This window comes from Strigops habroptila, chromosome 3, assembly GCF_004027225.2.
Source record: "Strigops habroptila isolate Jane chromosome 3, bStrHab1.2.pri, whole genome shotgun sequence".
In the NCBI taxonomy this organism is placed as follows: Eukaryota; Metazoa; Chordata; class Aves; order Psittaciformes; family Psittacidae; genus Strigops; species Strigops habroptila.
In genome coordinates, this window is record NC_044279.2 from 27,360,279 (window position 1) to 27,383,292 (window position 23,014).

At 38.4% G+C, this 23,014-nt stretch overlaps 1 protein-coding gene across 8 annotated transcripts in view; it reads right to left on the reverse strand.

The window, feature by feature from the left end:
* MDFIC (MyoD family inhibitor domain containing) overlaps positions 1–23,014 on the reverse strand; it is a 54,026-nt gene that overhangs the window by 22,437 nt on the left and 8,575 nt on the right. For 4 of the 8 annotated variants that reach the window (XM_030481091.1, XM_030481094.1, XM_030481095.1 and 1 more), the window contains exon 3: positions 15,231–15,362. The exons of 2 other annotated variants lie outside the window; for them this stretch is intronic. In XM_030481091.1, coding sequence (XP_030336951.1) covers positions 15,231–15,362 — 132 coding nt within the window. Of the gene's footprint in view, positions 1–9,180; positions 9,568–15,230; positions 15,363–16,898; positions 16,961–23,014 lie in introns of those variants that run through there. 2 more of the 8 variants (XM_030481093.1, XM_030481098.1) reach the window with 2 other exon arrangements.

The window sequence follows — 23,014 nt, forward strand, 5'->3', positions numbered from 1 at the left end:
TTGAATTTGATCTATTTCTCCAACGCATATAATCAGTAATCTAATAAATGTGAAGACAGTCCCACAAACTATAAAGGAGACAAAGGGGTGCAAACCCAATACAATCACATCTCACTGAATAACAGAATGCTTTGCTTCTGGAGTTCTGATTTTCAAAGGAAGGTTAATTAACCACTAGATGCAAAAAAGGTAATCCAAGCTGTTGGTAATGACAATTACAGCAGTTACGCAATTAGTACCTATTACAACATACGGTTATACTACTGCATAAAGACACACTGGTGTCCCATGGAATTTAAGCTATTAAGTCAGATATTTGGAACAGTTTTGATGCCCCTCACCACTGTGTTACTGGTTCCCAAATCAAATAATAAACATCAAAGAGAAAGTACAAACAACAGGATATCGCTTGCTGGGTATTGCCTCCTAAGCAGCACAGCAGGATGCACCAGGCAGGAGAGATAACCTCAATGTCATTAACAGCATTAACGCGGGCAAGTGCACAAACATGTCCTCTTAGCCCCAGCACCTCCTGCTCCCTTCCTCAAAACCCCAGCCACCACTGACAAACCGGACACCATTTCACTGCAGTAAAGAACATTGGATGGTGAGAAAAATAGCTTCTCGGCCTAGCCAGTTCACTGCTTGCCTCTGAGTGAGAAAATACTCAAAGGTCAGATTCATTCTCCACTGACCATATATACTGAGTTTTCAGATTATGAGATTACAGTGTTCAGTTAAACTCATACAAATATACATAAACACTGGCTCTACTTGGTTCTTAAAAGAACATAAAGGCAAATGCTTGGAACAAGCAATTCCGTTCATGTTCACTGCTCCCTTGATTTCTAGTCCTCCACTCATAGAAGATTCCAAAAAGTGTTCAACCTTAAATGAGAATCTGACCAGCTGCTCTCAGTGCTCTGTCTTTTGTCATCGCTATAATTCTAAGTAATAACCAGTAGCTACCATTAACAAAACTAACAAGATGCAGAAATAAAAGAAATTAAAAAAAAAAAAAAGGGGGGGGGTAAAACCAGAATAACAGCAACAAAGAGTGGGTAATGTAAAAAGGTAGCAGGAAAATATAGAATATCGGCAGAAAAAATAATAATACATACATTGAGAACTGAGTTTCTGCTCCCTTTGCTGCACTTGTTTTCTCTCTGGTATTCTTTCTCGCAACCTAGAGCTGATGCTAAGTTTGGCATCCACTGACATCAAGTATCACAAAACCAAAGAAAGAAAGACAGAAAGCACAGCTGCAAGGAAAATTGAACAGGAGAAGCAAATGGGCAGTAACCATGAGGAACAGGCTAAAACATGGGATTTTACATTATTAACACAAGAGTATGGAAAAAACATCAAAAGAAAAAAGAGCAGACAGCAACCACCCAGAAGAAAACAGCACTGGAGGGGAAGGAGACAGAAAGGGGAAAAAAATCCCCACAGTGAGCTGAGCCACTTTCAGTCTGTGAGGGCAGAAAAGAGTAAGGAAGAAGAAACAAAAAAACACAAGTAAAATCCCATTCAAGCTGAAGTATTTTCTTCCATTTTTACAAAAGAAAAGGATTAAATGAGAAATCATTAGTCGATAAGCAATGAAATAAAATAAAGATAAACACATTGTACTTGTACAGTGATCTAGCACTGAAGCAATAGTTCCCCTTCTGCTTGAGGTCAGAGAGGCTCCTGAAGCCTAAGCCAAAAATCAACCATGTTCAGCAATAGCAGCATGACGGAAAATGGAAATTCTGTGTCAGAAAACAGGGTAAGGACTTCAGGTCCATAACAGTAACTCTTCATTACCCAGCTTGTCATTACTAGAGACAGGATAGTTCATAGAGTGATTGTCAGTAGGAGAAAAAAGATGTGGAAATGTAGCAGAGAGTGCAGCAAATGTCCAGCTATTTCCCCATCCTGAAAAAGCAAAGTATGATCAGAAAAAGAAGTAACATGCATCTGCAGCAATAACATTAAACACACTGAGAAGGGTTAGTCTCTGCTACGGATGTCGTTCAGCTAAGGGAATTCCCTCATGGCAAGCAGGGTCCAGGAGATGGGTACAGGACCCCTGTCACTGATCCACCTGGCTGTTACGTCCGCAAGTGGGATGAATGGGGCTTTCCCATCCCAAAGCACTGCAGAGACCCCAGGCCACCAAAGGACTTTGAGCATACACAGGAAGTCCAGGCAAAGCTACCGTAAGCTGGGTCTTGTGCTGCTTTATGCCGCTAACGCACCAGCTTGGCATTAAGATGAAATAAGAACTTTTTTTTCTTTTTTTGAACTGTTTTGGCATGCCTTGAAGAGATATGTTACAATCTCACCCCAAACGTTTTTGTGCAAGCTGTACAAATCAGATTCTTGAGAACACACCTTCAAAGTCTTCTTATCAGAGTCCTTAAAAAAACTTAAATTCTCTTTTTTCTTTCTTTAGATTCAAAACTGCAAGCATGGACTGAAGGCTCCATCTCTGCACTAGAGCACCAGAGCTCACTGCCCTTTCCCTTCCCCACCCCACAGGCAGTTTAACTTTGTTTTACACTGAAACAGTAGTTTTGTATGCTGAAGGGAAAGGGAATGTTATATTTCAGAATGTAAAAATTTATCAACTAAGGGATTAGTGTGTTCAGTTCAAAGCTGAATGACACCTAATCACTGTCACCAAGACTTAGCACAAAGGAAAACTTTTTTTACTTCTTATTTACTGTATTCTACCAAAATGACACAGGAAGTCCTCTTTCTGACTCAGCTGGACAAACCCACCCATCCTGGCCAAGCTTTCATACACGATTCATGCAATGAATCCATTACATGAATTCAATATAGCAAAAAAAAAAAAAAAAAAAAAAAAAAAAAGGATGCGAAATGACTTTTTGCCTGCTGCTCACGCACACATCCCTTAGAGCAGTGCAAAAGTCAGACTGCTGTCCGTGCCTAGTGAAGACCGAACTTCCTGTAAAATGATGCACTTAGTTTCCTGAAAGGAAGCAAAGCATAAGCTGCTCAAACAATTAACAAGAAAGCTCTGGTATCTGAGCCACGCGGTTACAAATCTGTCCTGCTAGAAAAATACAGCGTCACATCAGCGACCAACAGCTACAAGCATGAAAATTCAGAGAAACAAATGCATTAATGCAAAGGAGAAAGCACCAGATTATCTGAAGAAGCAAGTAAATTGTCTTAACAGGATGAAATTACCTGCAAAACCTTTTTCTTTCATCCACAACTGAGTTAAAATTCTGATTCTCCACTCTGTTCATGAAACAAGATAAAAGTCTCTATGAAATTATTGTGCCCAAACTGTTTCAAATATAGTGGAGGCCAATAGCACCTGCAAGTCCTTATACTGCAGAACTGACTGAATAGCAGCAGAAAACTGGTTTTTATCTCTAACATACAGAAATGGAGTATTTTTATTTCAACATCCTTAAAGGCATTCAACATTACATATGGGATCATTTTAATACTCTACTAAAAATATAAAAAATATTTCTTTCAATTTATAAAACTATGTAATTTGGCCCACTGAAGTTTATTAGTTCAGCCTTTGTTTAAAAATACTTCTAAGTAGCATTTAAATTTGGACAAGGCCCATGCTTTGCATCAGTGCTTCTTGCAACAGGGATCTTTTTTCTGAAAACCTTGTTTGTCTTATTTAGAAGACATACTTTCCTTTATTTGCAGAGAAAAAGACAATCCTTCTCCACACTAATCACCATTACTTTTTTTTTTTTAAACAGAGTATAGATACAGCAGTTAAATCTGTGTTACATTAATGTTATTCACAATACTGACAACTATCCATTTCTACATCTAATACCATTTTGTTACATGCTTTTGCAAGGAAGCTGAAGGAACAGCATTTATAATTTACAGTTACTTTTTTTGTCCTTTTACAATTCAAGAGCTTTAAAAAGCCACAGCTGAAGCAGCAAGCTCCTTTTACCCAAAAAGATCCAAAGTACAGTGGCAACATTTGCTTATAGCAAAGACAGCAACTACAACACATGCAAACAAGCTTCCATTACTGCTTACACAAGCCTTCAGCCCCACAAAAGCATTCACGTCACCATGAGCAACAGCAGCTCGACAGGCTGGCTATGGGTGAGCCAAACTGCTGCCTCCATCCCCTTGTGGCGTGCAGCTGTTCTGTGCTTGGGAAACACCTCAGCCTCACTTCTTGCATTTCTTGGCCGTGAACAAAAAAGCCTTTAGGAAACCATTCAAACAACTGCCAAAAGGACATAAATGCCTGGTTTTTATACACCCTTATCCACTCTACTAAAGATTCATGCCATCTGCCATTTTATTTGCACTGCTATGATAGCCCTGCCACTTGGAGTTAATTCCAGCAGCCTTTTCTTTACTGTTCCTTCAGCATAACTAGCTATATTTTATTAGGCCATATCATTTTCTCAGGCTGCTGGAATTAACAGCTCACAATGGGAACATCTCCCTACCACCTTATATTTAATTAGTGATACATTAATTTAGACAATATTCCTTCTTTCTGTATAGTACGGTACTGCCAAACCAAACTACTCAAAAAACATCAAAAGTTTCTTTTTAAATACACCTTTTTTATTGGCATTGTCAATTTTGCGTCTTTAACTTTCAGCTTTTGTCAGTAGTTACAGACTAAGACCAGGTTAATTTTTTGTTTATTTTATAAAAAATTAAATCTCACATTATCACATGACTGCAGAAGCTAAGATTTTCATAGTGTGCCTGTAATATTTAACAGTTGTTTTGTTTTCCCCGAATACACAGTTTCTTTTCATAATGTGTAATTTACTGTTAATTTTCTGGTAATCAAAATAATCATTCTAATAAGAAGGTTCACTGCTACTTACCAAACAGCTTAAATGTTGATGTTAACACACCGAAGCTGAACTGAACAGGCCTTTATATACACTGAAGCACTTTAAAAACATTTCCAGTCAGCCTCTAAGAACAACCTTCCTGTCATTGCTTACAAATATGTAACTGTAATAGAGAAAAAAGTGGGGAAACAGGAAAAAGGACTGTTCAAATAAACAAAAAAAGAGGGAAAGGAGGACTAGAGAAAATTATGCAAACAGAAAAGAGAAAAGGCTTAGAGATAGTAACATAATAGGGATGGGTCAGTCTTTTCTCTTTTTACTTTATAAAATAAATATGGGGAAGGGGATGTCGAACCATTTATTAAGAATGGGATCAAACCTTAAACACTCTTCCAAGTTTGACTCTACCAGGATAACCACCACTTCCCTATTGTATCACCAATCCATATACTTTATTCCAAAACTACCATAATTTCTAAAAGATTTTTTTTTACTGATCAAAACTTTGAAGTGCCATTATGTTACAGTCATTGTGAAATGGATTTCTAACTCTGACTTAAAGTTTTGAGAGCAAAGTGGATTATTCTACAGGAACCTTGCCTGTGCTATCAAACAACGCTTCTCACCTTTTCCATAAGGACCTGTTCCACAAATACCCAACAAAATATTGATAATGAGATCTAAACTTCTTGTCCTATTCCAGCTATCCCAGCAGAATCCCTGGTGTGGATGCAGATGCTATAACAAGAGAGAGCTTTTGCCAGGTTATTTTCAAGGAGGTTTTATTTTGCCAGCTTCAAGGAGGGAGCATAGCACAGCAAATGAGGTCTCTCCGTTAGGCTGCTCTTCTCAGAGCTACAGTAGCGGATACTATACAATATGCAAATAGTCAAAACCAAACAGTAAATTATTTAAAATTAAGATTGAGTCTATCAATTAAATTGTAGGGAAAAGACTCCTCAGGCATAACACTACCCTACAGATGGGAATCAGAAAATCAAGCAGATAGAGAAGCAGATGAAGTAACAGCCAAAGGAAAGGAACAAGAAGAGGAAAGGAGGGAAAAAAAAAAAAAGAGGTAACTTTTACTAGAATTCCTCCTTTAAAATGGTGTTGTGTGTTGGTTTTTCCCTTTGACACCTTTCCAAAGGTAAACAGTGTCTTATTTGTTGTAAATACAAAACTCATACTAGTTTCAAGTTTCCAAGTCTTGATCCAGAACAGAACAGTTTACAAAATGGCTGTGATGAAGACTATGAAACATATAGAAGATCTTTCTAACTACTTCAGATGCATGAACATACTCTATCTGCTAGACAGTATCTGCTAGATACTTTACAGAATGATTAGTGCATAGCCCCACTGAAAGATCTATTCCCATATGAAAATATTTCTCAATACTGATTTTACATCATAAATATGCTAGGGACTATTATCACTAAAAAGTCAGCACACAATATAAGGAATATATACCGAGGTAGGGAAATACTTTATAAAGTCATAGTTACAAAGTGAGCTAGGAAATACTAAATTATTAGATGAGCTGGTGTAATTTAGTAAAATTACATATATGAAAACTACATGTGCATTACCCCAAAGTTAGCTCCATATCCCGCTGCACCATCCAAATTTTTTTTTTTTTGTATCATCTTGTGAAAAATTCGGTTTAATCACTCAGACAATCCTTCCCAAGCAGGCTGATCCCAGATCTTCTCACTAAAGCTTACTGTTTCCTTTATTTTGAAATTCAAGCAAAAAGACTACTGTTCACTAATCTCCTGTATTTCAGAATTGTGAAGACCTAAAAGATGTTCACTCTGGTTTGACACTGCTCTTATGGCAAATTTTGGACAGCATAATAATCTTTCATTGTTTTTCTGTTAAAATGTGAGTTTTATTTTAATTTGCCAGAATGCAGTTAAACTATGCATCTGTCCTAATAAAGAAGGAAAGGGTACATGCCTTCCACCTAGCGAAGAGCTTTAACTTCTGAAGAAAGATGTATTTCAGAGCTACCCATACTTGAAGGCAGGCTTGCTCTTGCTCTGCTGAGGAACGGGCAAACAGCTTATGCTATCTCTCAGGGGCAAAAACTTGTCATGAAGATCAAATCTGACTCATAGGCCACATATTTCATAGGCTTGCCTAACAGCCTGCTCTACTTGATTTGTCTCAAAAGTAAACTTCATAACATTTTATGCAAACATTATACAACCTTAAGTCTGAGCTATAAATCAGTAAAAGTCAATTAAGATTGAGGAACTTCTGCAAGAGGAAACAGCCTCTTAGTTGAAATTCTGCTCTAATTAACATTAGCATTGTTAAATCTTACAATTTTCTCTAAACAAGTATCATAATATTTATAGCTTCAGATTAAAGTAATAACATGATAATTGCGACATTGCACCCCATTTGAGGGAAACAGGTTTAAAAGGAAAAATTTAAGCCTCTAAATTTCATGGGTCCAGACATAAACCTCAGAATTTGAAACCTCTTGTGTTAGAATGCAATGGGTTTGCATTCCATGATCAAAAATTATAAGCATAGTTTCCATGCAAAAACCTGTTTCTCACATGCCAGAATACTACTGTTTATTTAAAAATAGTTAAGACTTAGGTGGAAATAATTCATTATTCTCTTAAATCAAGCCTCTGTATTTTTGGAGGCCTACCTCATCAGTATGAGTTAACAAAACCAGTATTAGAAATAGCCCAAGTGACCATAGCTTTTTGACATTTGACTTTTTCAAAGGGATCCTTTGGGTTTGCATCATGAATAATTTCTTTTAAGAGAAAACAAAAAACCACCAGCACCAGCACCACAACACACAAATAGGCCTTAGGCTCCTGTTTTTCCTCATCCTTTACAAAAATACCTTCAGGGAAAGGTACTTGTGGGTACTTTTGCACTGCAGATATTACCAGAATGAAGAACAAGTAGTATGCATACCTTTCTTTCCTCTGGATAGCTATTTAAAGAAGAAAAATGTTTAACCATAATTACTTAGCTAAGCCCTCTGCTGTGACCATGAGCCCCTCTTCATCTTTCACTTTTTTACCAGCAAATACAAAATTTGAAAGATTAAAAACTATTTTGACTCTCTAAATTTTGAAGAATTTAGTAATTTTGATGTAAACACAATATACAGTACTATTTTTCAGCTGTATAAACCTACTCCAAGTGTTTCACACACACAACAGCAAATATAAAATAAAATTTTAAACAGAAAAACTAAGAGAATTTTTGTAATGTTTTAAGTTCAAGACATCCTTGCCAGAAAACAGGTTCCTGAAAGTACAAGTTGCATTATGATACTTTTGCACACTTTGTAATTTGGTGTTTTCTTTGCTAAAAATGGCTAACAATACCGGTAGCACTTAAAATAGCAGACTGAAACCACACTGACTCGTTGGTTTTGTAGGATAATATTTCACGTAGAACACAGTCAGAATTTTAGTACTCTTCCTCTTCAAGGAACTACTACAAATGTATTGTACTTTTTCCCCTGTACAAGGAACTAATCAGGAAAAGAACATAAATATTCTTTCCCACCGAGGCAAAACACCACATTAATTCTGAGACAGTACCAATACAACAAATTAAAATATTCTGAAATTAAGATACAGTTTACTTCAGGCTCAAACACAGCAAGCACAGTAACCTTCACACTACTTGAAGAATTTCACCTTTGTCTGGTACTGATGATTATTGTCATCCAAACTTCCCCAGCCTCAGACCATAAAATCAGATTATGTTCTGAGAGTCAGAAGTAAGGTAACACAGAAAATGAAAGGCTCCAGGTAATTCTGGCTACTAGTGATATGCCGAACACATGCACCTATCTTACGGTCATCTGGTGCAGTTTGAAGTTCTCACTGAAGTTTGACTACTATTCTGTAAATGGATCAACAAAGAAGTTTATTTCTCCACATGGAGTCACCACAGAGTATACAAATTCGTCACCCTTTGCAGTCCATCATTAACTGCATTGCTTCAAAACGTTCAACATAGAGTTGAAGGGAAGAGGCTACAGAGAAAACGTGCATCCCACAGCAGCTCCATTTACAAGTAAGGGGCTACTAATTCAGCGACATGTGGGGCATTCCACAGACATCTTCTGTAAACACAAAAGACCAAGTCTTTGAAGACTAACTGTAAGGATATAGCTACCGTGAAAATGCCTCTTTGCCCAGGAGATGGTGAAATTAAATCAAAATGCTATGGTTGTGCAACAATGAGCTGTGAAATTCCCTAGATGCAAAATTTTCTCAGCTGAGAGGTTTGATCCCAGAAATTCCTAAGGGAAATGAAAGTGGTGAGATGGATACACTTTCAACAAGAAAAGGCCTAACTTTCTGCAGAAGTTTTCCAGGTTGAGACTGGAAAGAGTGTGTCATCTTTATCCATTAAAAAAAAGAGGAGGGAAATCTAAACAAGCCCAGCTGAATCATCAAGACTCAGATGAACAGTAGCAAACATGAGCTCCAGTTGAGTATGTGTGCACCAGCTGCAAACCCTGATTAGTCTATCTGGAATACTGAAAATGTTTCGTCTCTTGGTATCCTGATAGCACTGGCTTCTGATTTTTCATTTGTATTTCTCAGCCCACTGCCGAAGTACTGTTATTCATTCTTCTCCTCAGCTTCAACTGGTGTATCATCAGTAGGAGTAAATCCATGGGTCCTTCACAGGCTCTAGTACTTCTAATGCACAACACACTGACCTGCCTGTAAGCCAAATGAATTCCAAAATTTTGTTAAACAGCATAATTTTCACTACCACCTTTATGAGATGCTTTCTCTTAACTGGCATGAGTACTCTGAATATGCTCTACAACACAGGTAACTTCCAGTTTATATAATCGAAGTCATAGTTCACTATTTGGTGGCTGAAAACTTGCCACAGCATAACCCTGGTAAGCAGCTATGAAAATTAACTTTTGCCCAGCCAAAACCAGTAAAAAACTATTATAGTAAATCACATTCTACCACCTGTGTTGTGCTAAAGGACTAGCTCATGCACAATATTTTCAAAGAATGTTTTCAAAAATGCTTGTGTTGTCACCCATTTACAGCTGGTTGGGACGAAGTTAAAAACATCAGGCTCCTCAAGAGACATGAGCAGAGTTATCTGACGACTTTCAGAACAGAAGTAGCATGAGATCTGCCAGTTCAGAGGGAGAAACAGAAGTAACTAAGGCTAGTACTAGCTTGGGAGAGGATTAGAAAATCTCTCTGGGAGGAGTTCTCAGGGAAGACCTTCACACCTTTCTTTCTTCTACTTGCCAGATTCCTCAAAGATTTATCCTTTTTAAAGAAGGATCTAAATATCAAATACTGCACTCCTGTAGTTAAGTATTGAACTGATTAAAGCTTTTTTCATTCATAGGTTTGCCGTTTTTTATACCTGGGCATATTTGGAACATCATACATAAATCACTTCTTTAACTAAAAGAATACACCTTTCAGACTCAGCAATATATTTTGAATAATTTCCATTAATCTATTCTGCACAATTTCTGTACTCACACACTCAGTTACGCTGCAAGATGACTGTCATACTTTCTAGCTTTCAAGAGAACCATGTAAGTTACTCCTAGCTCTGTGCAATATTTTATAGACAGAGTGAAAAAAGTCACTTGAAATCACAATAACTATAAGCTGACTCTGCACCATAAATTAGCTGAGAAGATAAACTTGGATTAATATCAAACAAAAAGAACAGTTCTAACAGCAGATTATCTTAATCTTCTTGGAAAAAAAGTCCCAAACCCAAAGCATAATTTAAGCTACAGAGATCAGTCACTTAGCCAAAGGGAAAAGGGAATCTTCACATGTGAAAATTAAATAAAGTCATTATTTATGTAAAGATAAATTAAAAGTAAAAATGTCAACATAAAAATATAGAAAACAAAAATATTAAAATATCTAGGTGTATATTTCAATAAAACAAAACACAAGAAAGAAGACTGTAATAAATAAAATAGTGGGCACAAGAACATGTAAAATTGTTTAATCCCCACTGATCTGAATGAAGCACCCCTTTCTCCGAAGAACCACTCTTATCGGGAGGGTGTTTCATGCAGGAGAGAGAGGCAATTGAAGCTAGGAAATGATGGATAGCAATGACCTTTCTATCTGTAAAACATGGGCATATTTTAGGTATTAATCTTGAGAATTGGGTTATTATTAATCAATTATTCATGACAATTTGAATCTATGGTAGATGTTTTTTGTTTTCTTAAATATCACATAGCTAAGGTCCTGCTTGAGAACCAGAAAGGAGATTAAATCCTCACAAGCAAATAGTGTTCCAAGACTGGCATTTTCTTCCCTCCTAAACATTTCTTCCCCTGAGTAACAGCACACACTAATGATAACCCAGTACCCATTGTAAAAATTCTGCCTAAGTATTCTGAAACCCAGCCTTGTAGCTTTTTTTTTTTTTTTATAGAGCAAAAATAATCCCCAACCTTTCTCAAAGAACAAAGCAGGGCATTGTAGTAACATGGAGAAGCAAAACCACCTATGGCTTCATTCCTATAGCCACTAGTTACTCAACTGCATGTTTTAGCATCCACTCTTCCTCACTTGCCAAAGCTGAGTGACAACAGAAGCAGAACATTACCACTACAAGCCACCAGATCATACAATGAAAATAAGCAGAAGGTGTCTGCAGATATTTAAAACGCATTGACGAAGAAGAAGGAAAAGCAGATGGAGCTATTCTAAGGCTAAGCTCTTTTGAAAAGCAGAACCTCTACAGCCTGCAATAAAACACAAAATACGTATGCATCTGTAAGTGGAAAGGAATAGGTCTCAATGTTGCCTTGAAGAATACCTGAGCTGAAAAATATAGAGGTTATCCCAGTTTGCGGGAATCACTATGAGAAAGAGTCTCTCCCTTACTCAGGTTCTAAAATTGAAAGATATGGATAACAATGGCCACCTTGTGAAGAATAAAGCACACCTAAAACCACTAAATATTTGGCAGTTCTTCCTGTTCTTAAATACTCCGTTAAAAAATGTGCACCTTATTTCTAGTCTAACTGAACTTCCAGGCATTACATCTAGTTCTCCCTTTGTCTGCTGCAGTTGATGAATTGTCTTAAGAAATTTCTGGGTTTTGTGGTATCATGCTTCTTAGGGACTAGGGAAGCACCTTTTTACCCCCTTGTTAACACTAAACAGATTTAATTCTAGGAGGTTTTCCACAATAAGGCATGTTTTCAACTACTCCAGTCATTCCTGATATATTTGTGGTTCTCCCCTGATCCTTCTCTCACTGAACACAGTATTCAAGTAGCAGTCATGCAGGTGTATTAACAATTAACTCAGAAAGGTAGTATAACTATTTTCTTCTCATTTAGTTATTCCCTGTTTATATATCAGTATACTGTAACCTTTTGACTCTCAAGCTCTCTTCAAAAGCAATTAATTCCTTGGTTGAAACTTCCCATAAGATTACCCATTTACCCAGGGTATTATGAACATTTCCACTTGGGAGGAGAGAAGGGATGCTCTGAAGGAGGTGGGGAAAGGGCTAATCTGGAGAAATCTCATAATCTAGAAATTAAAAAAGGGGGCTTGAGAAAAGGACTGCAAGGGCAGAGCAAGATGAACTAAAAACACCTTACTGTAGAAAACGGGAGCAGCATTTTAGTTTATTGATGTTGCCTGGTAAACCGAGTTCACAAGTGCAAATGAGAAATCATACATAATGAAGTCATTACAGAGCCTCTAACACTGGACTTCATTGTTGGTGTGCCAGTAAAACTGACTGATTAATCTACTTCCATATAACAGCAGGATAAAACAACTGCAAACAAGGAAAACCTTGGAAATGAAATACTGGAAATATTTATAAAGTGAAAAATGAGGCTAACTCAAATGGAGTATGTATCAACTGTGGGGGTGGAAAACAATCTGTATGGGAAAAAAGAAACTGAATCATTAGGACAGTGAATGGTTGTTCGTACCTTAGAAAATTGAAGTATGCCTTGTCTAAAACAATTTGAAGAGTTTTTAAATAGACCATAATGATTAAAACACTTTATTTCTAACCTCAAGCTTCTTTCAATATGCAGCATTCTGCAAACTTTAGTCTAGTGGGGTAATAGATCTGGTTGAATCACAGCCATTCTGAGCTACAATACTTGTTATTTTAGATGAAATACCTAAGTAATATTGTGATAAACAAACTTCTCTTTGCTCTACTTGTTCTATTTTTCAAACTTGAGTTCTTATTTTTTCAAACTTACTAAGTAGATTGAGTTGTAAAACTTCTGCAAACTACAAGAAGTACTTGTAATAGAGGCAGTGTTCCTCAATTTTTTTAAGTAGAACAGACTTCCCTATTCATAGCCACAGCCCCCCCCAAAAAGAAAAAGAAGCTGTTTTAATTTCATCATTTTTGTTTCTTCCATCTAGAAAACATTTACACTGAAGGTTAAAAGAAATCATTAAATTGAAACAAAGAGAGGATTGCAGCATCATAGCAGCTACTCAGACATGTCTCATAATAAAGCCACTACTACACAAAACTCAGTTATTAAGACCAGGAGTTTTAGAAGCTTCCAGCTTTCTCTTCAACTTGCTTTTCATAAAATCAAAGGTAAAACTACAGCTGACTCCAGGAGCACAGTTGCACACACTGGAGCAGTACATTACAACTCTGAATTTTATCCTGCCTTTGCCCTTTTTCCTGATACTTTCTTACTTCAGTGGCAGATAAGCCTCCCATCACAGACACATATAACTGCATATACCTGTCAAGTCACTTTACCAGGGACCTGCAGAGTCTGATGCAATTTCTACTATACCTTGAAAAACATGATCTTTTCCTCTCCCTCTTTCCAGTGCAGCCACTACAATATGTCCTTGTGGTGAACAGATTACAGGAAGCACAGCACCATCCTACTGTCCTTGGTTCTTTCCTCCATAGCTCAGGTGTGCTGGTAGCTGCTCCAAAATAAATCTGCTTTCCCATGGGTCCGGAAATAAGGAAGCCTCTAGGAAGAGGGAAGGAGAAGGAGGCCACTCCAAAAGCAGCAGATGCTATATGCACCTTCCCATGTCCTCAACACAAGCACAAAGCAATTGCTTGTCCAGGGACAGTTAGGTTTAAAACAATAATCTTTTGGGATTAAGTAAACTCTGAAGCTATTCAGGACAATTCTCCCTCTTTAGAGTCCTTTAAGAATTATTCTTAAATTGTCAGATAACTATCTGACATGCTAAATTCGTTTCCTGTAAAGGATCTAGATAACTATTCAATACATTAAGGGTATAAGTATTTACCAGGATTCATTATTTAGAAAAAAGGATTAACTAAGATTTGAAAAGAACTCCAAATGCTAATGCAAAGTTCAGATGTTGAATGTGTAGATAAGACTAAAAAACCAACAAACAAAACAAACGTAAAAAGAAAGAGATAACTCCCCAGAAAATAACTAGTATTGACAACAGCAGGTTCAGAAATACGAATTTACCCCAGTGTGTACAGTGTAGTACATGTGCAGTGTAAAGACAGACTGACCCCGAAGTGTGTGGTCAGACAACAATCTCCGAGAGCTGGCTCACTGCTTAGCATTTAGTCCATATGCTTTCTGAATACACCCTATAATTAGAGAACAATTTCTCATGCAGCCCCTCCCTTGAGCAACTAATGTTCAAGCATTCACAGAATTTTAAAGTAGCATTAGCTCTGGCAGTTGACAGAAATATTTTTGCCTTGGGAGGGTGCAATTGTGGATGATCTTTTGAACAACATATGATCTTCAGTTCAAGACAGAAAATTGGGAATAATCTTGCATCCCTTTTCATGTTTTAAAGCATTTAAGACATACACTAGGAACATGGACTTGTAAAAAAAAAAACACAATTCCATAGCTTAGGCCTAAACCTTGTCTTACAACATCCTTCTAGTTTTGAAAGGAATAACTACTTTAGGATTCAAAGCTCTTTATAAACTTACACCTGACCAGTACTGAGTGCATCTGGAAGCAACTGCTCTCAGCATAGTTTACTGTGCCACTTAAATGTATAACCTGAGAAATCAAGGGCAGTGGCATTCAGCACAGCTGCATTCTGCAGCCCATGTGCCTACTAAATATACAGATCCCATGACGAATGATAAGAGAAGAATATAACAATAAGGCTTTAAAATGTAGATGTTTCACAGGTCTATATTATAGTGCACCATTCAAACCATACTTTTCTTTGAACTCACTGCTTATGCATGCTGACAGGAGTCATTCTGGGAAATAATAAATTCAGTAGGCATGCATTATAGTTGCAACACAATTGCATCTGACACACATTTAACAGAGTCAACAGGCAGTATCCCATTACACTGCAAAAGCAAGCCTAAGCGGCAGCAATTTCTGCTGGAAATACTTACTTCTGATGAGGTCACCATCAGTGCGATTTCCCCAGATGGACTGGTCTTGTATCTCTGGCTGTATACTTTGGTTACTGGAAGGCTGGTTTACGTCTTTATCTCCTGCCACAGTATTCTCTCGGTCAGCTTTTTCTAAGTCAAAAGAAATTTTAAGGTAATAGTTTCTATGGTATTTTTCCTCTATGTGAACAAAACTCATCTTTGGAAATCAAAAACAAGAAAGCATAAAACATAACACATCTTAGCATCTCATGTAGCTTCCTTAGAAATAATTCCTAATAAAGCTGATTTTCCATTTGTTTTGTCTAGATCAAAACAATTTTTCTTTAAGAAGGTGTTTTAGTCATATTATGTTTAATCATTCAAAATAATACACACCAGCTTTTGCCACCACAAGTTACAGTTCAGTTTGTTTATGTTGAGTTACCTTCCACAAAATTTTCAGATAGAAATTTGAATTGCTTTGTCACACAAAAAAACATAATTTTTTTGTCCATGTACATGTGGCTCTGGCATATAAAAGCTACAAAAATTCCACAAACATCTGTTCTCTATTATTTACAATTGAAAGTATAATTAAAGATAAATATTGTTGAAACTTCAAAACTGCTTAGTACAGAAATTCAGAAAATTTATTATAACAGAATCACCTATTTTTTATTGAAAAAATAGCCTTTAAAAGCCATTTCTGAATAAAAGTCAACTTTTAGCCTATGATGAAAGGCAAAATTATTTCTTCTCCCCAAGTATATCCAAGATGCAGGGAAAATTCCATGGTAAGGTTATTTGAGGGATTCTTCAACTTACTTCGCAAGGTAGCAGATCTTCTTGTTTTGATGATTTCACCAGTTAACATAACATTAACCAGTTAACATAACATCTGCATAAATGCAGATCTGCATCTTCTCAAACCAAGGTAAGTGACAGCTTTCATTCTGACATTAATGTTTTAATAATCAAATTCACATACACAAATCTTTCTGATCTTGACTGCTACAGGTTTTTCCTGAACAACAAAGTATTTCAGGTATTCAAAGAAACATTTCCAAATCTGGAATTACTTTGCTCATTATTCACAGTGACAGATTATCAGTTTATATCACTTACCCGAGGGATCTGTAAAACACTAAATGTTTTGTCTTAAGTATTTTTTTAATATACTTGCAACATTTAATAGTTACAGTAAACCTAAATGAGCAACTTTTGAAAAGGTCTGTTAGGTCTATTTATTTGTTTCAAACAAGAACGTGTTTATAAACCACTTATCATAACGTAATGATACCATATCCTCTAGTAAAGCAATGATTCCAGTCCTAAGACCCAGGAAAAACACTTACTGCTACTGCGACGTATTAAAGATTAGTTTCTTTATGTAACCAACAGCAGTTTGATTTTAAATCCTAACTTTCTGCCTTTGTTATCCACCCTATTAAACTGAAGCATTGAACATCACTCAAAATAATATATGCCATATTGTATGTATACTAGCATGTGCCTTCAAGCACTGCTGCTCCCCTTCTATTAATTTCCACCTCTGAAATGTCTGAGCCAGCTACCTCTGTGGTACTCCTCTCTCAGCCTTCCCTCCCCTCACCATTTCAACAACTTGTCAATATTTCCTCAAGCCCATCCTGAGATGAACCATTTCACTGGGACTGGCGTAGACACCCACGGTCTTAAGTGAGTTTTGCATCTTGCCCTGATCGTATGATCTCACACAGATACTCATCCTACAAAAAAAAAAAAAAAAACAAAAAACCAACAACCAAAAAAACCCAAACCACACCACCAAGAGATGTTTTCAAGCCCTTTGACAGACATCAGATACAAATCCAACTGCACTGAAGTATGATGATTCTGCCTGTGCAGTTAGGTATTAGCTGCAAATGAGTTTCAAAAATGTCTGAAAAGTGTCCTGAAATAGACAGAATGAAAATAAGTAGTGTCCTGGAGAGAACTAGTGCAAAAGCTCTCTGTTTTTCACATAGAGAAAGCTTTAAGAGATTCTGCTCTCAAATTACTTTACCGCAGTAACACCACCAAGATTACAACAATATCTTCTTAACAGTGGTAGTACAAAACTGCAGAGTTATTGTACACAATATTCTTGTAGAGGATACAACTTCGCAGAGCCCTACTATTTCATGTAGTAAACAATGAATAGCCCTAAGGAAACATTAATGTTAATGTTAATATTATGGACCCTTCAGTGTTCTAGATTACATTTTTATCCAAGAAATCTACAGGAGTGCAGAATACAGTCATCATTATTCACAGGGATTTCGTTTTCATTCCTCTACTTCGTTGCTTTGTTTTGGTTCTGTATCTTTTTTTCTCTCTCTCTCTTTTTTTTTTTAAAGGTTGTACATGTATTTTTCATGTGTACTTTTATTATTCTAGCTAGATATGGTAAACAGCCAGGTAAAACCTGGTAACTGTAAATTATATTAACAGTTAACAAGAAAGTAGTAAATGGCGCTATTAAAAAGTAAAAACCACCAATGTTTCAATTGAACGCCAACCCATTTTGATAGGAAGTTTATAACAACTAACATTAATTGAATACTTATTTTTTGATCTATGTAATTCACATGAAGATTTCCCCATGAATGTGCATAGCAGAAACCTACAGCATTAAACATGTATCTGATATTTTACTTTGCGCTCCAGAATTACCTACTCCAGAATTACTGGAGCAGATGACAGATGCTGCTTGGCGGGTGTGGTCAGCTGACCCTGGCCAGCAGCTAAGGACCACATGGCTGTCCCTTCCCTTCCCAGTGGGACAAGGGGAGAGAACAGAAAGAGCACAAGTGAGTAAACTCATGGGTCAAGATGTAGTTTAATAAGTGAAGGAAAGAGGAAGAAAAAAACAAAGTCAGTGAAGCAAAGGCAATTACTTGCCACGTCCCACAGGCAGACTGATGCCCAAGCCAGTCTCTAAGCAATGGCTACCTCCCACAAAACCTCCCCCCTTCAGTTTTTATTGCTGAGCGTGACATTATATGGCATAGAATATCCCTCTGGTCAACCTGAGCCAGCTGTCCAGGTTATGTCCTCTTCCAAACCTTGCCCACCCCCAGCCCACTCACTGCGGGGAGAGTGGGAAAAGAGAAAACGTTGATGCTGTGCGAGTGCTGCTCAGCAACAGCCAAACCACTGGTGTGCTATCACCTTTGGTTTAGTCACAAATCCCAAACATAGCACCACAGGGGCTGCTCAAAGAAAAGGAATTCCATCCCAGCCAGACTTAGTACAATGGGGCTTTAGAAAAAGGAATCATAGAATCATAGAATCATAGAATCATAAGGGTTGGAAAGGACCTTAAGATCATCTAGTTCCAACCCCCCTGCCATGGGCAGGGACACCTTGCCCTAAACCATGTGGCTCAAGGCTCTGTCCAACCTGGCCTTGAACACCGCCAGGGATGGAGCATCCACAACCTCCCTGGGCAACCCATTCCAGTGCTTCACCACCCTCACTGTAAAGAACTTCTTCCTTATATCTAATCTAAACTTCCTCTGTTTAAGTTTGAACCCATTACCCCTTGTCCTACCACTACAGTCCCTAAGGAAGAGTCCCTCCCCAGCATCCTTGTAGACCCCCTTCAGATACTGGAAGGCTGCTATGAGGTCACCACGCAGCCTTCTCTTCTCCAGGCTGAACAGCCCCAACTTTCTCAGCCTGTCTTCATATGGGAGGTGCTCCAGCCCTCTTATCATCCTCATGGCCCTCCTCTGGACTCGCTCCAACAGCTCCATGTCCTTTTTATGTTGAGGACACCAGAACTGTACGCAGTACTCCAAGTGGGGTCTCACAAGAGCAGAGTAGAGGGGCAGGATCACCTCCTTCGACCTGCTGGTAACGCTTCTTTTGATGCAGCCCAGGATACGGTTGGCTTTCTGGGCTGCAAGCGCACACTGCCGGCTCATGTTAAGCTTTTCGTCAACCAACACCCCCAACTCCTTCTCTGCAGGGCTGCTCTGAATCTCTTCTCTGCCCAGCCTGTAGCAGTGCCTGGGGTTGCCCCGACCCAGGTGTAGGACCTTGCACTTGGCTTGGTTAAACTTCATAAGGTTGGCATCGGCCCACCTCACAAGCGTGTCAAGGTCCCTCTGGATGGCATCCCTTCCCTCCAGCGTATCAACCGAACCACACAGCTTGGTGTCATCGGCAAACTTGCTGAGGGCGCACTCAATCCCACTGTCCATGTCACCGACAAAGATGTTGAACAGGACCGGTCCCAACACCGATCCCTGAGGGACACCACTCGTTACAGGTTTCCAACTGGACATTGAGCCATTTACCACAACTCTTTGCGTGCGGCCATCGAGCCAGTTTTTTATCCACCGAGTGGTCCATCTATCAAATTGATGTCTCTCCAATTTAGAGACAAGGATGTCATGCGGGACAGTGTTGAATGCTTTGCACAAGTCCAGGTAGATGACGTCAACTGCTCTGCCCCTGTCCATCAGTTCCGTGGCGCCATCATAGAAGGCCACCAAATTGGTCAGGCAGGATTTCCCCTTAGTGAAGCCATGTTGGCTGTCACCAACCACCTCGTTGTTTTTCATGTGCCTTAGCATGTTTTCCAGGAGAAACTGTTCCAAGATTTTGCCAGTCACAGAGGTGAGACTGACTGGTCTGTAGTTTCCCAGATCTTCCACCTTCCCCTTCTTGAAAACGGGGGTTATATTACCCTTCTTCCAGTCATCGGGAACTTCACCTGACTGCCAGGATTTTTCGAATATGATGGACAGTGGCTTAGCAACTTCATTCGCCAGCTCCTTCAGGACCCGTGGATGGATTTCATCAGGTCCCATGGACTTGTGCACGTTCAGGTTCTTAAGATGGTCTTGAACCTGATCCTCTCCTACAGTGGGCCCAAGGTCTTCGCTCTCACAGTCCCTGCATTTGCTTTCCAAGACTTTCGTGGTGTGGTCAGAGCATTTGCTGGTGAAGACTGAGGCAAAGAAGTCATTAAGAACCTCAGCCTTCTCCAAATCCATGGTAGCCAGTTCTCCTGATAGCTTCTGGAGAGGGCCTACATTGTCCCTAGCCTGTCTTTTATTTGCTACGTATCTATAGAATCCTTTCCTGTTATCTTTTATATCCCTTGCCAAACTTAATTCTAGCTGGGCCTTAGCTTTCCTAACCTGGTCCCTAGCTTCTCAGGCAATGCTCCTGTATTCTTCCCAGGCCGCCTGTCCTTGCTTCCACCTTCTATAAGCTTCTTTTTTCCCTCTAAGTTTCCTCAGCAGCTCCTTGTCCATCCATGGAGGTCTCCTGGCACTCCTGCTGCACTTTCTTCTAGTCGGGATGCAACACTCTTGAGCACGTAGCAGGTGATCCTTGAATACCGACCAGCAGTCTTGGGCCCCCCTGCCCTCTAGGACTGTATCCCATGAAACCTTACTAAGGAGGTTCCTGAAGAGGCCAAAGTCTGCTTTCTTGAAGTCCAGGGCAGTGAGCTTGCTGCACGCTCTTCTCACCGTCCTGAAGACACCTTTAGCTATGTTTGTTTGAGGTTCTTTCATACATCACTTCTGATGCATCAGAACATTGAAAATAGACAAACACTGGTATCCTGATTAATTACTTGTTTTTTCTTGAATACACACCAGGTCTCAGTTTTAGTACAAAGGGATTTCTTGATTATTCCCTTATAATAAACAGCTGACGATGGGATCATAACATTTTTCTTTTTTTCTTTCATTCTACAGGTGCAACTGCAACATACCAACTACAAGACAACAGACGCAAGAATACTCAAGTCCATGTTTTGTTGATGCCATTATTTTTGTGTTAGGTGCATAAGAATAATGATGAGTAGTTTATGAAGTATAACACAGTTATGAGTTCAGTAAGAATCGATGCAAACACCTTGAACTTCTCCGATATGGCATGCTTAAAGCAAAGCAGATTTAATAAAGCCTAGAGCTAGCACAAATACTATTGGCTGGATCTGGCCATAGATAGGTATGGCTTTTTCCTACTGCATCTTCAAATATGTTTGTAACACCTCTCTGTTTTAATCAAGCTTAACCTTATGGATTTTTATGTAATACTTCCTTAGTATTTTAGCTTCTGCTTCCTTTAGTACACCCCTCCACTCTCATGTGACTAACCTCCAAAACTGAGAGCCAAGAAGAAAAAGAGATGCTCTTCCTAGCAGTTCAAATAATGGAAAGACTCATTATGTTCTGAGTCTGGCAGTGCTGAGGCAGAAATACAATCTCTCTTCAAAACCGCGAGTCACGTCACAAAAGCAACATAGTCTTTTTACCTACCACGGTACCGCCCCCAGACCAGCAACCCATGTGGCTACGTACCACTCCTAAACTAACAGGCTGAAGAGCTTCTAGCCAAAAACCCCACGGGGGTGGTGTACACCCACACAGAGTACTTATCGTGAAGGTAAGCATGAGCACAAACTCTGCTTGTGTACAGATTAATCCAAGTTTAAGGTTTAAATAAGGAAGAGATACAACATGCTGGCAAAGTATAAAATTGAGATGGTCAACCCCAAATCATATCTATATTACAGACAATTGGTAAGCCACTTCCTTAGTGAAAAAAATAAAATTTTAATCACATCTCAGAATTACTATTTCATTAAATAAGTGAACAGAGTGAACTATTTTTTTTTTTCATTTGGAATTACTAAGGTATATATAAATCACTTTTATAGTACATACATTCATTTTACAATAATCTTGTTATATTTGTTTTTAAAGTTACACACTGATACATGTATTTCTTAGAATGAAAACTTGTTTTCGCTGTTGAGACTATTATAGCATTGATTGTTAGCTCCTGTTTTAGTTTAGAGCATATGCCTCTTGTAACATACAATTCTTTGCATCATGACATACATTTTACAAGGCTCGACTAACAGAACAGTGTCGGCAGTCTGGGTCAGCAACAAGGCTACTATTACAATAGCCCTCTCAAAAAGAAAATTCAACAAATAGCCAGAATTGTCAAGAAAGACTTAGATATAGTTAGGCAAGAAGGGTATACAAGGCAATCCCTCTAGATTCCTTCCGATCCTGTCTTCTATGCTTTTATAAAGTTGCTGGGATATAGTTCAAACTAATTCTTTAAAATTTCTTACAATATCCCAGTCAAATATCCCTCTTTTTGAGCTATATTTATTCTATCTTTCTCTATGATAATGTAGAGGGTATTGAGTGGATGTCAAATTAATACAGAAAACTGATAGAAAATACAAAATATATAGGTAATGGATGTACATCTGCAGGACACACCTGGAAGAGCTCAAGTCTTTGTCTCTCCAAGTGCTTGTCCATTCACATTTCAGCTGCCCCCAAATGCCCCACTATGTCTCTTGTGCTGACTCAGGAATGAGTCTCAGTGTTGAAGCATACCGTAATGCATCAGTAACTATGTAATGTTCAATCTCTGAACACGCAAAAAAAAATGGAAACAAGTGCCCATAATAAGTGGGTTGCACGTCCTCAGAGTATGACTGGCAACTGATTTCTATTTATTAGATGACACACAGGCCTATGTACTGACTCAGACATCTCTTCCAAGCACATGAACTATAAGACTGCTTGACTTGCAACATGATAAACTGGACTTGAGAAACAGGCTTAGAGTTTGTCTATTGACACAGGGATACTGTGAATGTAAAACCAGTTAAAAATCCTGTGACTGCAACAATAGAAGGCTTTGTTGCTATGACACATTCATCTTCTGTTCACCAAAAATGTGGTGGACAGCACCAAACAAGTAAATCAAAAGCAATTGTTGGGAAA